Source organism: Cricetulus griseus, chromosome 2, assembly GCF_003668045.3.
Source record: "Cricetulus griseus strain 17A/GY chromosome 2, alternate assembly CriGri-PICRH-1.0, whole genome shotgun sequence".
Taxonomy (NCBI): Eukaryota; Metazoa; Chordata; class Mammalia; order Rodentia; family Cricetidae; genus Cricetulus; species Cricetulus griseus.
Genome location: NC_048595.1, coordinates 425,700,366 through 425,715,195, shown reverse-complemented (window position 1 = coordinate 425,715,195; position 14,830 = coordinate 425,700,366). Strand labels below are relative to the sequence as shown.

Genomic DNA, 14,830 nt, shown 5'->3' with positions numbered 1-14,830 from the left:
CCAAAATAACAAGTTTCTAGCCTAGCAAGAGACACTGTCTCAATAAGAGAAATAAGGAAATAAGGGAAAGAAAGGCACCCAGTATCATCTTCTGGATTCTACACATGGACACATAAATAAATACTCTCTATGGTCCAGGCATAGACTGCTGGCAGATACCCATCTTAACACATGTATTACTACCCTTCTCCTCTTGTATTCCCTACTTCCCCTAACAACACCTTCAACTCAACCAAACTATGGCCTCAAAGTCCTTAACAATACCTTCCTCATCCCTCAGCTAGACCTCTGTGCTGTCTCTCAAGCCCATCACTGCCTCTCCTGTCCAGAGGTGATCGTGCCAGTCCCTTCCACCAACTTTCAACAGTTCTACTCCAGCCTTGTGGAGCTGATCAGCAGCAGGGCTGGGTCTGTGCTTTGCTTCCCCTAGGGCTTCTGCTCATGTAATTTCCTTCTGGCTACAACCCCACCCGTGTCTTCTAACACATTTCAGATTTGCCTTACTTGGTTTCATCTTCCAAATTCCCAAACACTATGCACTTTTCCTGTACCACAGCTAACCTGTATCAAAGTCCATAAAACCCCTTCATAAAACCCATGGCCTCAATATCTTGCCATCAAAATTGTCTACAGGTTTCAAAAGAGATAAATCTCCTTTGTTTCAAGGAATACTTATGTTAAGCCTATTCTTTGCTAGGTTCCAAGGCCCTGTCACAGACCTAAGAGGACTCCCTTACTTTGTTGAGCAAAGTGGAAATGAGACACGGAGCAAAAATAATGTGTATGTTCCAATACTAAGTCCCATAGAAGAGGACCAGAGAAGCAGAGAGTCTGGGGAAGAGACTATTTTTTTTTTTTTTGGTTTTTCGAGACAGGGTTTCTCTGTGTAGCTTTGGAGCCTATCCTGGCACTCGCTCTGGAGACCAGGCTGGCCTCGAACTCACAGAGATCCACCTGCCTCTGCCTCCCGAGTGCTGGGATTAAAGGCGTGCGCCACCAACGCCCAGCAGAGACTATTTCTAATTTGCCTGAAATTTCAATTTGTGTGTCTTTGATGGGTCCAATCAGGATATTTAATGTAAAAGAGGATGGGTTAATGATTATTTTCTATATTATAACAATACTAATCCTTCATTTAACTCAACTGAATCCCATTCCTTTCCTTTCTCCTCTCCCCTATTCTTCCACACATAGTGCAAATCAGCACGTAAATCTGTACTCTCTCTCTCTCTCTCTCCACACACACACACACACACACACACACACACACACACACACTTTTAAGCAAATAACCAAAGAAAACATTTTAAGTAGTTATTCACAGAACATTTTAATTGAAAAACATTCACCTACTTTAATAACCCACACAAACGCATATACCTGGTACTATTGGAGACTCTATTCACAAACTTCCAGAGATGGGCATCTGACTACCTCACATGGAAGCAATCCATGTGAGGCTGGCAATCTGGGATGACAGAATATTCATATGGAGCAAAACTTCCCACCTGTTGGCCCCAGTTCACTTCTCTGGTATGAAGCACAGATTAATTTCTACGCCAGTGATCAGCCTCAAAATGTATGAAGACTGCTATTATATCTGTCATCGCCCTCCTACTCCCCTATCTACCCACACAAGTCCGCTGCATGCAGTTTTTACTGGAAGTTCTCATACAGCCTGCTTTCCCTACTCTCCTCTTATAAGCTCCAGTTAGAGAATATCAGTTTTTGACTACCACATCAAAAACTGACAGATACCAAAGAGCCATTAGGAAATGAAGGCATCTTTTCTTTAAAAACTTCAAAGTGACCCTATAATATATAGAAATTCATTATACAAAATTGAGCCATAACTGTCACCACCCACAAAAATAGGAATCGAAAGACTATGGGAAAGAAGAAACACCCAGGTCACCAATACCTGCCCCAAATTATCTCAAGAAACCAGAGACAGCTTGGCCTACCTTTAGATCTAGCTATAATTAGTAACTGACTGTAAAACAGCCAGCTATAACCTTGGGGCTGGCCTTACCTAGGAATTTCCACAGTGCACCAATCAGGGCTTACTGACTCCCTAGAGCACCAAAGTGAATTAAGTATCTTTCAAAATAACTGCAAAGATTTCCGGGTCCTAGTAAAATCCCCAAATCTTCCTCTATTTTTCAAGCATACCTGTTACCAGGCCCATGTACATGTACCTGGCTCTCCTAGTGCAATTCCAGTCCTTATTCCAAACACAGGCTGCTTTACTGGAAACTTGTACCTACATTTTCACTTGACTTTGCCAACAGAAACTAGCCACTTATATGACATATTTGAATTGCAGTTCACGTGCCTCAACACAGCTCTGTAATAGAATGTTTTCTCACTACACTCCTAACGGTTCTCATGAAGTGATCAGAATTTCCTTTGTGTTAAAGGAAAACAGGTGGGGGTTAAATCCACAGCCAACGCTTAAAACTCATAGTTAAACAATACACACCAGACCAGACCAGCACAATTTCTAAAGCTTGATTCAGGAGAAAACCATGAACTAGAATTCTCAAATGTGAAGTCACCCATGTGTTATAATGAACTCACCCACACCCAGGAAAGTGGAAGCCAAGCATCATCATCTCCTAATTTTAACTGTTCTCAGACAACAATCACATGGCCACCTACTAGGCGAGCAGCCAGCCATGTTCCAGAAGTGAGGAGAAAAAGAGGTCATCAATACCCTACTCCGACCCCAAACGAATCTTCTACATTAAACTCATTATTTCTAATGCACATACTTTTGGATGTTAGAAGCCTGCTTACTGTCTTAAACACATTCTGTATTGGAATTTTCCAGCTGAGATCAACACACCAATGAAATATTGAGTTCTGACTTAATATTTCAGGAAGAAAATATGTACAAAGAGCAAAGTGGGAGTGTAAGATGTGACCGCCATCAGAATTGTCAGCCAGGAAGGGACCAGCCTGACAACAGAGAATCTGGGAACATGAGACAGGAGCAAACAGTCTACAGATCAGGACCACTCTCTAGGTCCACGCACCAACACTAAACACCCAGTGTTCACGAGAGACAAGAGTTAACCTGACCCAATCCTCCTAAACACCTGACATGAAATCCCTACACCTAAGCCACACTGTTGAAAGGTTACTATTTGTGCAAGACTATGTCCTCAGGTCTTATGCTCAAGCTAAAACAAACTCATTTATCATTTCTCCATTTTCAGAGTTAAAGGTTGGTGACTTTCCCACTGCTGTTGAGACTGTTCATGCCACGTAAAACTCAAAGGCAGGCCACGTGTGGTGGTGCACACATTTAATCCTAGCATCTGGGAGGCAGAGGCAAGCTGATTTCTGAGTTCAAGGTCAGCCTGACCTACAAAGCAAGTTCCAGGAGAGCCAGGTCTACACAGAGAAACCCCGTCTCAATGAAAGGGGGGGGGACTGGGGTGGGAGCATAAACAACCTACTTCCCTAAAATGACAATTAAATCTTGTAGTACTATCTCAAAGTTCTACATCCAACTTACCTCATCATCTTTTGCTGCAAAGACCTTCAGAACTTGATATCCCATAAAGAATCTCCTGTGGACCTACAAGAGAAGGAACAGACTTGGTTTTGAAGCAGAATGAGAAATATAACCAGCTGTAAGGTCACACATTACTAAAAATGTCTGCTCAAAATGTTCTTACTGGTAAATACCAACAGCGACTAGAAACAATTTAGTACTTGAAGCTCAACTCAATGAGCACCTAGTCCCTGCTCTGTATTGTTCTTATGTTGTATACTAAAACAGAGCAGTGAACAGGATATAATCAGGTCCTTCAGAAGCCTAGATAGATGTGGAATTAAATACAATGCTGTATCATAGTCCAACATTATATGGTGCCCTAAGAACACGGAATTGAGCTTGCTCGTGGGGGTTTCAGGAGAGATATGCAAACACTGACACCTCAGACAAGACTTGGAAAGTAAGAACGAACCAGAAGAAAAATCTAAGGGTTGGAGAGAGGGTGCAGCAGTTAAAAGCACTTGCTGTTCTTATGAAGGGCACCAGGCATGTACATGATGCGCATACATGCAGGAAAACACTCATACACATAAAAGTGAATACACCTTGGCAAATAAAAAGTAAAATAAGGTCTATACACCGGACCCTGGGCAGACATAACAGTGAATTAGCAATCTGGAGTGACAGGTACATAGTGTGTGCTCACTGGGGCTGCTTTTAGAGTGTGGTGGCACAGTGCAAGGGGAAAGGGGGAAAATTCGAGATTAACAAAGACTGTCTCAAAAAGTCTCTTGGGAATGAAGTCCTCGGAAGCAGTGACAAGTCCCTGATGAACTGCAAAGAGAACAAAGCATAGAGCCAATCCTCAGCAGGCTGGAGGCAGAGAAACCACTTCAACAAAATGAACTGCCAGTCCTTGCCCCCTCTTGAAATACAATCAGGGTCACAGAACTCTACCAATACCTGACCAGAAAATGAATGTCCCTGAAATCACAGCCCCTGCACCATCTTCCAAGATCGAGCTCTCACTGTCTGTGGAGCTGCAGCTTATTTAAAAGAAAGTGTCGTGTGCTGTCCTGGGCAGCATTTCTTTTCTGTTTTTTCCTGCACTCTTTCCTCTGAAGCTGGAAAACTACCAACAGTCTACTGTGACCACAGCTCACGAACACTAAGCTTCAGAAGTGTAAGGTCCAAGGAATTCAAATAGTTCTCATTTCAGCTGCCATCTCCCAGAGGAAGACCACTATTCTAAGGCACACAAGGATAACCCTGTGGTTCCATCCAGCATATTCACAGAGATTTACTTACCCTGTTGGAATTTATTCAAATGTAGCTAATGGGGGTGCTGGAGAGATGGCTTAGCACTTACGAGCACACACTGGTCTTGCCGAGTCCCTGAGTTTGGTGCCCAGCATCCCTGTCAGGTGACACATAACCACCTGTAACTCCAGCTCCAGGGGATCCAATACCTCTGGGCTCTACAGGCCCCTGCATTCCCATGAGCCTACCTACACACAGGTGCACACATATACACATAATTCAAAATAAAAACAAATCATTTAAAGTTTATTTATATTTTATGTGCACTGATGTTTTGCCTGCATGTATGTCATTGTGAGGGTGCCCAGAGGGTCCCCTGGAACTGGAGTTACAGACAGTTGTGAGCTGCATGTGGGTACTAGGAATTGAACCCAGGTCCTCTGGAAGAGCACACTGTGCTCTTAACCACTAAGCCATCACTCCAGCCACATAAAAACAAATTCTTAAGAAATATCTAATACTAGGGGAGGAGGGGAGGGAGAGGGAACTGGGATTGACCTGTAAAACAATCTTGTTTCTAATTCAAATAAAAAATGGAGAAAAAAAAGAAATATCTAATACTATCTTTTCCTAGTGCACCTAAATGACTTTTTCAAAGAACAGCAAGGAATTTGGAGGGAAACTAATAGCTAAATTCTTATAATTATATACCCAGAACACCTGACAACTTGGCAAGAGAACTGAAAAGCTGCTTGATATTTTTAAGTAAACAGTACACACACACACACATACACACACACACACACAAACACACACACATATACACATATACACATGGTGTAGCTCAGTGGTAGTGTGCTTGGCAAGCAAACAATTAATCACCATTCACACACAATTCATTCAGAAATGGTATTTTGTCAACACTGAAGACAGTGTGATTTTATTTAAGATAAGTGATAATCACTAGTCTGTTAAAAGGTGCATATCTGTATTTTGTCATATGCCCCATGAAAAACACTGTATTTAACACCTTGTATCCTTTGGTTAAGATAATACATGAAAGCAGGTATGTACAGTGGGCTCTTCAAAACCATGCTAGTTCATATGGTGAGAGCACCACTAAATAATGGCACAGACTTTGGAGTCTCAAAATGCATGTCGCTCCCATTTCACTTTAAGATCTTGGGCTAATTACATAATGGGGCTAATCTTCAATTTCCTAATTTAAAAAAAAAATACCACAGTACATGCCTAAGAGACTAATAATAACTAAACAAGAATTTTTATCAAAAACTTACATGTTGGAACACTGTAATTATCCACTGAACAGTAGGTATAATTATAATATTTCATGATACTTGTCTGAGATGGAACTTTAAAACAAAGTTGAGTTTCACCCTGCATGGCTGCTGGGAAAAAGATCAAACAGTGTGTCTAACCCTGTCAAGCCTTTGATTGTCCTGTCTCAGGAAACCTGTGAGACCCTTCCTTCACTTTGGGGAACAGGAGGGGTCTTCTCTTTGAGGTGGCCAATCTTTACCCACTTTCTTAAGCCTAGACTTGAATAAAAGAATTTCTTTCTTCAAAAGCAAAATCAATAAAATAAGACTGATTTAGAAGTTAAAAATTGATCTAGAAAGCACTTCAAGTATTTAAAAGTAAAATCTGAAGTAATAAAAGTATTTTTAAAAAAGGAAAGTGTATTTATTTGTTGGCTCTGTTCTGTTTTGCTTTGTTATTTAGCTAAAATAGGCCCTCACTTCTAGCCTGACATAGGTGATTTCAGTGTTCTCAGTTCTGAATTACATGAGAAGGTGTTTGGGGTAGGACTTATCTGTCTATCTAGACACAGAAAGGGCGGTTTCAGTTAGATGTGGTGACACACATCTCTAATCTCAGCAACTGGGAGGCAAAAGCAGACAGATCTCTGTGAGCTCAAGGCCAGCCTGGTCTATATAACAAGTTGCAGGCCAGCAAGGCATACATGGTGAAACTAGTCTCAAAAAAAGGAGAGGAGAGCTAGAGAAGATGGCTCAGCAGTTAAGAGCACTGACTGCTCTTCCAGAGGACCCAGGTTCAATCCCCAGCACCCACATGGAAACTCGCTATCCCTAACTCCAGTTCCAGTGACCTAGCACCCTTCCGGCCTCTGCAGGCACTGCATGCTCATGGTACACAGAAGTACAAGCAGGCAAATATTCATGCACCTTAAAATAAAAAAATAAAAATAGATCTTTTTTTTTAAAAGAGGGGAGACAATTTCTACAAATTGGTCTAAATAAGGTTAGTTTCACTCACAATTAATAAGCATTGCATTAATAATCATAAATTTTAACATATACTTTGCAATGCAAATAATTTTACTTTAAAGAAATTTTAGGGTCTCTAAACTTCCAAAATATACTTATTATTATTTAGTACATTCTATTTCAGTACATTCTTAGAGTTCTTTTATTTGTTTGTTTGTTTGTTTGGCATTTTGAGACAGGATTTCTCTGTATAGCCCTGACTGTCTTGGAATTTACTCTGTAGCCCAGGCTAGCCTCAAATTCAGAAAGATCCACCTACCTCTGCCTCCTGAGGGCTGGGATTAAAGTCATGCCTGATGCATTCTTAGAGATTTTAAGTAACTTCACCCTCTTTTTCACTTATGAAAGTTTGTTTTGTTTTTTAAAGTGTGTGTGTGTGTGTGTGTGTGTGTGTGTGTGTGTGTGTGTGTGTGTGTGTGTGTATAAATGTATGTCATGTGTGTGCAGGTACCCCTGAACACCAGAAGAGGGTGCCGGATGCCCTTGAACTGAAGTAATAGGCAATTGTGAGCCACTTGACATGGTGCTGGGAACCAAATTCTGGTCCTCAGGTAGAGTTGTTCATGTTCTTAACTACTGAGCCATTTCTTCAGGTCTTGGCGTATGAGTTTTGAAAATACTTACAAAAGTATAGAACTTCACTGAATTAACCTAACACTAAAAGGGTTGTGTGCTAGAGCAACACAAAGAACTTCAAATCCAGACTACTGGATGGTATTTACTTTCATAATTCCCACATGAGTTCTCCAATAAAAATCTCTTCATCCCTAGGGAGGCATTCACATAAAAAGATAGTATTTGCTGGGCTATGGTGGTTCACACTTTTAATGCCAGCGCTGAGGAGGCAGAAGCAGGTGGTTCTCTGAGTTTGAGGCCAGCCTGGTCTATAAAGTTCCAGGATAGCCAGTGCTACAAAGAGAAACCCTACCTTGAAAAAATTTTTAAATAGATAATATTTATATTTATTAGCTACGATTCATCATTTTTCAGTCTATTCCAAGAACAGTGAACCTAATACCTCTGGGAATCTTTGACCAGTGCTTCCTAGAAGAGCATGTGCAATCATACGGTGAGTGGCAGGACTTCCCATTATGTCTACTTCATGTATCTTCACTTTGGTACCTAAAAATCCTAAGACTTACAGACAAGGTGCACATGCTAAAACCCTACACCAGAACTTGAGGCGAAAGATGCCCAGCATAGATCAATGACATCCTGGACTGGAGAGATGGAGTGGCTAGGAGCACATCCCTTCCTTCCAGAGGACCTGAGTTTGATTCTCAGCATCCATGTCAAGGGGCTCACAATGGCCTATAACTCCAGCTCCAGGGGACCTGACCCCTCTGCCCTCCTCCAACACCTGCACTCACAAACATATGCCCGCATGTAGCCATGTACATACACATTAATAAAAGTAAACTTTTTAAAACACATATTAAAGATAAATAAGTGACATTCTAGGATTTGCTTGACATCCAGTTTGAGTAAGCCATTCAACTGCAAAATACTGGGGGGGGGGGGGGTGAGACAGTGACTTAGTGAATGTGGTCTTCAGATTTATGCCAAGTCTCTACATCTTGGTTTTTCTTTTCAAATATCAAAGACAATGGGGCTGGGGAGATAACTCAAACAGCAAACACAAAGACATGAGTTCAATCCCCAGAAGTCACAGTTTTAAGAAAGCCTAGTATGGCGCTTGTAATCCTGGCACTGGTGAGGCAGACATAGCAGATCACTGGGGCTCACTGGCCAGCCATCCATGCTAACTTGACAAGTTCTAGGATAATGAAAGACCCTATTCCAAACAATCACTGAACACCTGAGGTCATCCTCTCACATGGATATATACATCCACACCCACATACAAATTAAAATTGTTTAAATAAAAAAAATGGCAACACTCATCCTCAAATTACATTTTAGAAGACTGAATGGGAAATGAGTATGAATTGGAAATAAAATAACCAATCAAAAACTCAAGGCATGCATTCTGTTCACAACTGCAGAGTAATTGCTGTACCTGAGAAGATCTACAGAATCCCAAAACAGAGAAGCACTTCCCCTCTGATTTATATTTCATTTGTTCCTCATCCACTTTAGAAAAAGGAATTATATCACTTCCGTAGCGGAACCCTGGAGAAGGAGAGCAGATCATCTATTAGGCATATGGGGCCTGAAATAAGCTCTGTACATATATCAACAATACATGCCCTCCAGGGGCAGTCTCTGTCTTCTACTCCCTAGAACCAAATTATTGCCCCTGTGATCAAGAGGCAAAAAAGTAGAGGCAGAAACAAACCACATACACCATATACAGACGATTAAAATCTAATTACAGTTCTTAAGTAGCATCTTCTGCTGTCTAGTTACCTTAATGATTAGCCAGCCCAGAAGAAAAACTGTAGCAAACATAACACATTAGTTATCCTCCAAAGACAGCCGTGTTGACTACAGTACAAGTATGAGCTGTAAACATAATCAAAGCACATTTACTCAGAAACCCAGAGATCCAGAGAAAATGGCCCATTGGAAATCTTCAGAACAAAATGTCCAAAAACACATGCTGGAGATAGACAAAAAAAAAAAAAAAAAAACTTCAGCCATCTAATGGAAGCCAAAACTCTACTTAAAAGCATCCAGTTGACAAGTTCTATGCTTTTGTATATTTAAATTTATTTTATTACTGGAATTTGGTTGTTTTTATTTTCATTGTTGTATGTTGGATAAGTATGGGCTCATATGCCCCCCAAGTGAAAAAAAAAAAAAAACAAAACAAAACAAAACAGACAAACCCCTAACCCTGTTCTGTGGCATCTGCTCTCTGGAAGACTGTGCTCCTACAGTACACAGCACACAGGATCTCTTCAGTGTGACTGCAAGAGGGACCATCAAAACCCAAGAGAATCAAATACACACTTCTTCCCTAAGAGCCACCTTGCCCAAGACCCTCCTGGCCCCCTGACCTACAAGACCCAGTGTCTTACTGCTGCCTCAGCTGCACCTCTATAACTCAAAGAACCATGTGCAGGTGAACAGCCTGGCCTGCCTCCCAGCACTCTGAAGACAGTCTTTGCTGGGCAAAAATGCAGATGCTTGTTAGAATACCTTGAATAGTGTCCTCTTTGGAAACTTCAGTTTCGTCATCATCGTTTAAGCAATAGACAGTTTCTTTTCTTATATCTTCCTTCTTTAGAGTTCTTGCATCCACAACTATCCAGCTCTTTTTAACTTTCTCCTGTACGATCTATTTTCAAATGATAGTGAAAGGAAAAACAAGGAGGAACAAGATGTGACTGACAGAAAATGAAAATCTAACATACTCTCTCGATTATTCGAGCTGCAAAGTATATAGCCTCTCCTTTCCTATCATGTAGATTTTAGTTTATTTTAAAGGGGATAACCTATAACTACCTCTATATTCCCCTTTTCTCCTTTAGCAATCTATAGATACATATTAATTTTCCATAGAAAACTTCATATTGCCTAATAAAGAGGGATCATATATTTTACCATAGTCAGAAAGAAAGGGAGAAGTCAAAAAAGGAAACTGAGAAAAATGAGAAAACATATATTCAACCCTAGTTACACTCTTGGGCCTTGACAAAAATGAGAGAACATATATTCATCCCTAGTTACACTCTTGGGCCTTGACAGAAATGAGAGAACATATCCTCATCCCTAGTCACACTCTTTGGCCTTGACAGAAACCAAAATAACTCAAAATCACCTCCACAGTTCTCATGATGTGTTTGGGAATTAAGTTCTTAAACATACAAAAATATGTCTGTATATTTATTTCTCAGATTTAATTATATTTTTAGCATACTTAAAGAGGGGGAGAAGGCAAAGAAGCTCCTGGTGAAGCATAAACCAGATTTCTACTCAGACTGGAATTAAATAATCACCAAAGGCAACTCACTTTTGAAAGTGAACTATAATATACAAATGCACATGATGACCCACAATCTGGCACTAACGAGTCAACATTTTGGACATTCTGTAGATGCTGTCACTATTGGAACCCTAGTAACTGAATTAGGTATGACTAATGTCTCCAAAGCTCTACACATAACCCTGGTGTATTATCGACATCCGTGCTATGATAAACAGTGACAAGTTCATCTATCACATTGTCTTTCTCCTAAAAGAAAAAGGAACAAAGGCCTGAGTTTCTGGTTAACAATCAATTATCTACTCAGCAAAAGAGAAAGAGGAGGGAATCAAGTCACATTATAAACATCTTCAAACTTCTCCTCAAACGCCTTTTAGATGAGAAGCTAAATGGAGATTAAGTCAAAAGGGAGAACAGCTACAGAGGCAGTAATTATACACTGAATAACTCACACATGAATTATCAGCATCTTACATAAGCGTATTTATCCGCCTGGCAACACTGCTTTTAAAAAAATATGCATTTACTACCTACCGATTTATAGGCTACAATCTTTATAGACAAATCAGGGCCGATGGTCAGCTGGCAGGACCAGGGCATGGAGCGCCTCTCAATCTTCTTAAAGACACACAGCTGCCGTAGACTCTCACTTAATAAAGGAAAACACATAATGAAAGACACAATTTTCAAATGCTAATTTGGACTACATGGTTTACTTATTTTACTAGAATGAGAAGTGAGCTGTTGTTGATTATGAAGAAAGAAACCCCAGCGGGTGGCAAGAAAATGACAACTGTGGTTGGGAAGGAGCCAGAGACAGTGAGCTGGCTTGGGGGTAGGGGGAGAATAGAGCTCAAATCACTTGCTTGACAGGAGAAAAATAACTGCCCTACCCTCCTCTAATCAATCATTTCTCTCAACTCTACCAGTGATTCTTGATGTTTATTCAGAACCAAGCACATCATTGAGGATATGATAAAAGTATGTTCACCACGAGTTTGCACACAATATAAGGCACTCACCAACTCCCAGAAAACAAGATGAGAGGATAAGAGCCCCGGCTAGGGATCAAAGGAAGGGCATCAAGCTACAGCATCACTGCTCACAATTCATTTGTTAATGCCAATTCTCCTAAATAAAAGACATGATGTTTTACATGCACACAACAGAGAGAGTTACATAAAGACTACCCAGGAGCTAAAGGATAACTACAGTTTTTTAATGGTAAAAAGGGCCAGAAGTAAGTGTGATGTAGAGTGATGCTTCATTTAAATAAAGGTGAAATTCAAGTCTGGTTTTATCTGCCCCTAATCAAACACAGCAGAAGACTACAGGAAAGGTAGAATTTGTGGTATTCACTAAGATAAAGAGCAAAGGAATTAATGGTCTAATGTATGCAAAATGTACAATCCAGCCCTTATGACTGATGCTCACGGTATAGATGAAAGAAGAATCTAAGTTGGTGAGAACATCTTACATTACCTACAGAGTTAGAGACAGAGAGATCTCAACAGACTCCAGTCCTCACAACCATGTTATATGAAGCAGAAACTGCTCGGCCTGAACCCCTGCTTCTGAAGTTCACAGTAACCAAAGACAACTTTGGGTTTGTGAAGAGTGAGTATGTCTGCATCAGATCTAACCTGTCTCATGAGACATGACTAGTCCATCCAAGACATCATGAGGTATGGATTCTATACCAAGGATTTTTTTTTTAATTTTTTATATAAAAATAATTTCCCCCAGCCAGTGCTATCCCTTTTTCTCAAGCCCTTATTCCTTACAATTAAAACTTTTCCCTGAAAGTTCACTCTCTAGTTTTTTATTTCTATAATCGCCAGGACAAAGACCATATATATGTGCAGTATCAGAGAAACTGAATTCGAAAAAATTCCACTTAAGCACAATTAACTTAAATAAGAATAGTCACTGTAAGCCAGACGGTTGTGGTGCACACACCTTTAGTCCCAGCACTCAGGAGGCAGAGGCAGATGGATCTCTGTGAGTTCAAGGCCAGCCTGCTCTACAGAGTGAGTTCCAGGACAGGCTCCAAAGCCACTGAGAAACTCTGGCGGGGGGGGGGGGGGGGTAGTTGCTGTATTTGAATGACAAAATTCCATCTACATAGAAGACCCCAAAGCCAAGTATTTTAAAGTACTAACACGTGCATAGTCAATAATTTATCCACTTGCTGGGGGAGAAGGAGCACCTTAAAAATTAGTGGACTTACACAGGCTCATAAAACATTACCTTAAGGCATATATTCCCAAAGTCCAGAGAGAAACAACACATCTGCACACAATGTGACAAGAACACATACTATGTCAAGATATTTCCTTTTATAAGATTACTCACTAATTCCTTTGGTGGCCCCTTGGGAAATTACATTCTAATTTGCTGATAATTTCAAGGGTTTCTATATTTACAAAATTATGATATATTTCTTGTCAATTACAGATCTCTAGAAATTCTTTAAAATTGTGGCTCAGAATCAAACAACAGATGTAGACCGTTGCTGACCTACTGCAATTGAGAACTTTGCTTCCACCACTCCCGAATTTCATGTACCTACAGATGGATGGAATTAATTCCTAAAAAAGGCAGCATTATCCCAGAGACTCTGAGTCCACACAAGCCAGACTGCTTGGCAAACTACCATATAGCCACCTTTGCCAAGTTTGACTCCTCAAACACACAACAGTAGATAAACCTTCCCAGAGTCTCTGCTCAAAATAAGTGTGTATCCAACTCTAACCAAGAACAAGACAGATAACAAAGATGGTCTCTCCCACAGTTCCTATGGACAGATGAAAAACGCAGTTTCTTTTATTATTATATGGGTTTTTTTAATTGTTATATGGTACTTCAGGGATTTCATTCTTTAAAAAGAAATCATTTGCTTGTCCAACTTCAAGATGAACACTTTTCCTTCGTAACAACACTGGCTATGAATTCTTTACATTTTGAGCTTGGGCTTTGGGTGTTTTGGTTGTTTATATATCTCTGAGAGGGGTTTTGTTTTTATTGGTTGTAACAGGACTTGGTCAAACTATTTACTGATCTAAAGCAGCAGTTCTCAACCTGTGAGTCGAGACACCTTTGGGGTCAAACAACCCTTTCACAGGGGGCACATATCAGATATTTACATTATGATTTATAACAATAGTAGAATTACAGTTACAAAGTAGCAACAAAATAATTTTATGGTTGGGGGGTCACCACAACATGAGAAACTTTATTAAAGGGTCACAGCTTCAGAAGGGTTGAGAACCAGTGACCTAAAGTAAAAAAAAAACAGAAGCCTCAAATCAAAAACCATATTATACTCTCCCATGATGCTCTCTAAAATTAGTATCAAAATGTAAAGGAGCACTGACAGTCTCAGATATAACACCATTTTTCACAATTAAAAATGGTTCTTGCTGGTACAGCCACTATGGAAATTAGTGTGAGAATAAGAACTACGCAGCTATACCACTCCTGGCATCCACCCAAAGGACTCTGCACTCTACACCCTACCATAGAGATATTTGCACATCCCTGTTTAGTGCTGTTTTATTCACAATGGAAAGGAACAAGCTGAGATGTCCATCAACTTATAAATGGATAATGAAAACATAACACACATACACAACAGAATTTTATTCAGCTTTAGAGAAAAAGGAAATTATAAAATCTGCATGAAAATGGATAGAATTGAAAAATAATATTAAGTGAGATAACTCAGGCTGTGAAAGATAAATAATACATATTCTCTCACACACAGATCCTGGCTTCTCATTTTTATATATGTGTACTTATGTAGGAAATGAGTTTACAGAGCCTGGGAACCAGAAAGGGCCCATGAGAGGGGGAAAAAAGCGG

General features: G+C 40.1%; 1 protein-coding gene across 1 annotated transcript in view; it reads right to left on the bottom strand.

Moving 5' to 3' along the window:
• Xrcc5 (X-ray repair cross complementing 5) overlaps positions 1–14,830 on the bottom strand; it is an 89,230-nt gene that overhangs the window by 59,867 nt on the left and 14,533 nt on the right. The window contains 4 exon segments of the mRNA NM_001246740.1: positions 3,524–3,586; positions 9,095–9,207; positions 10,180–10,318; positions 11,501–11,615. Coding sequence (NP_001233669.1) covers positions 3,524–3,586; positions 9,095–9,207; positions 10,180–10,318; positions 11,501–11,615 — 430 coding nt within the window.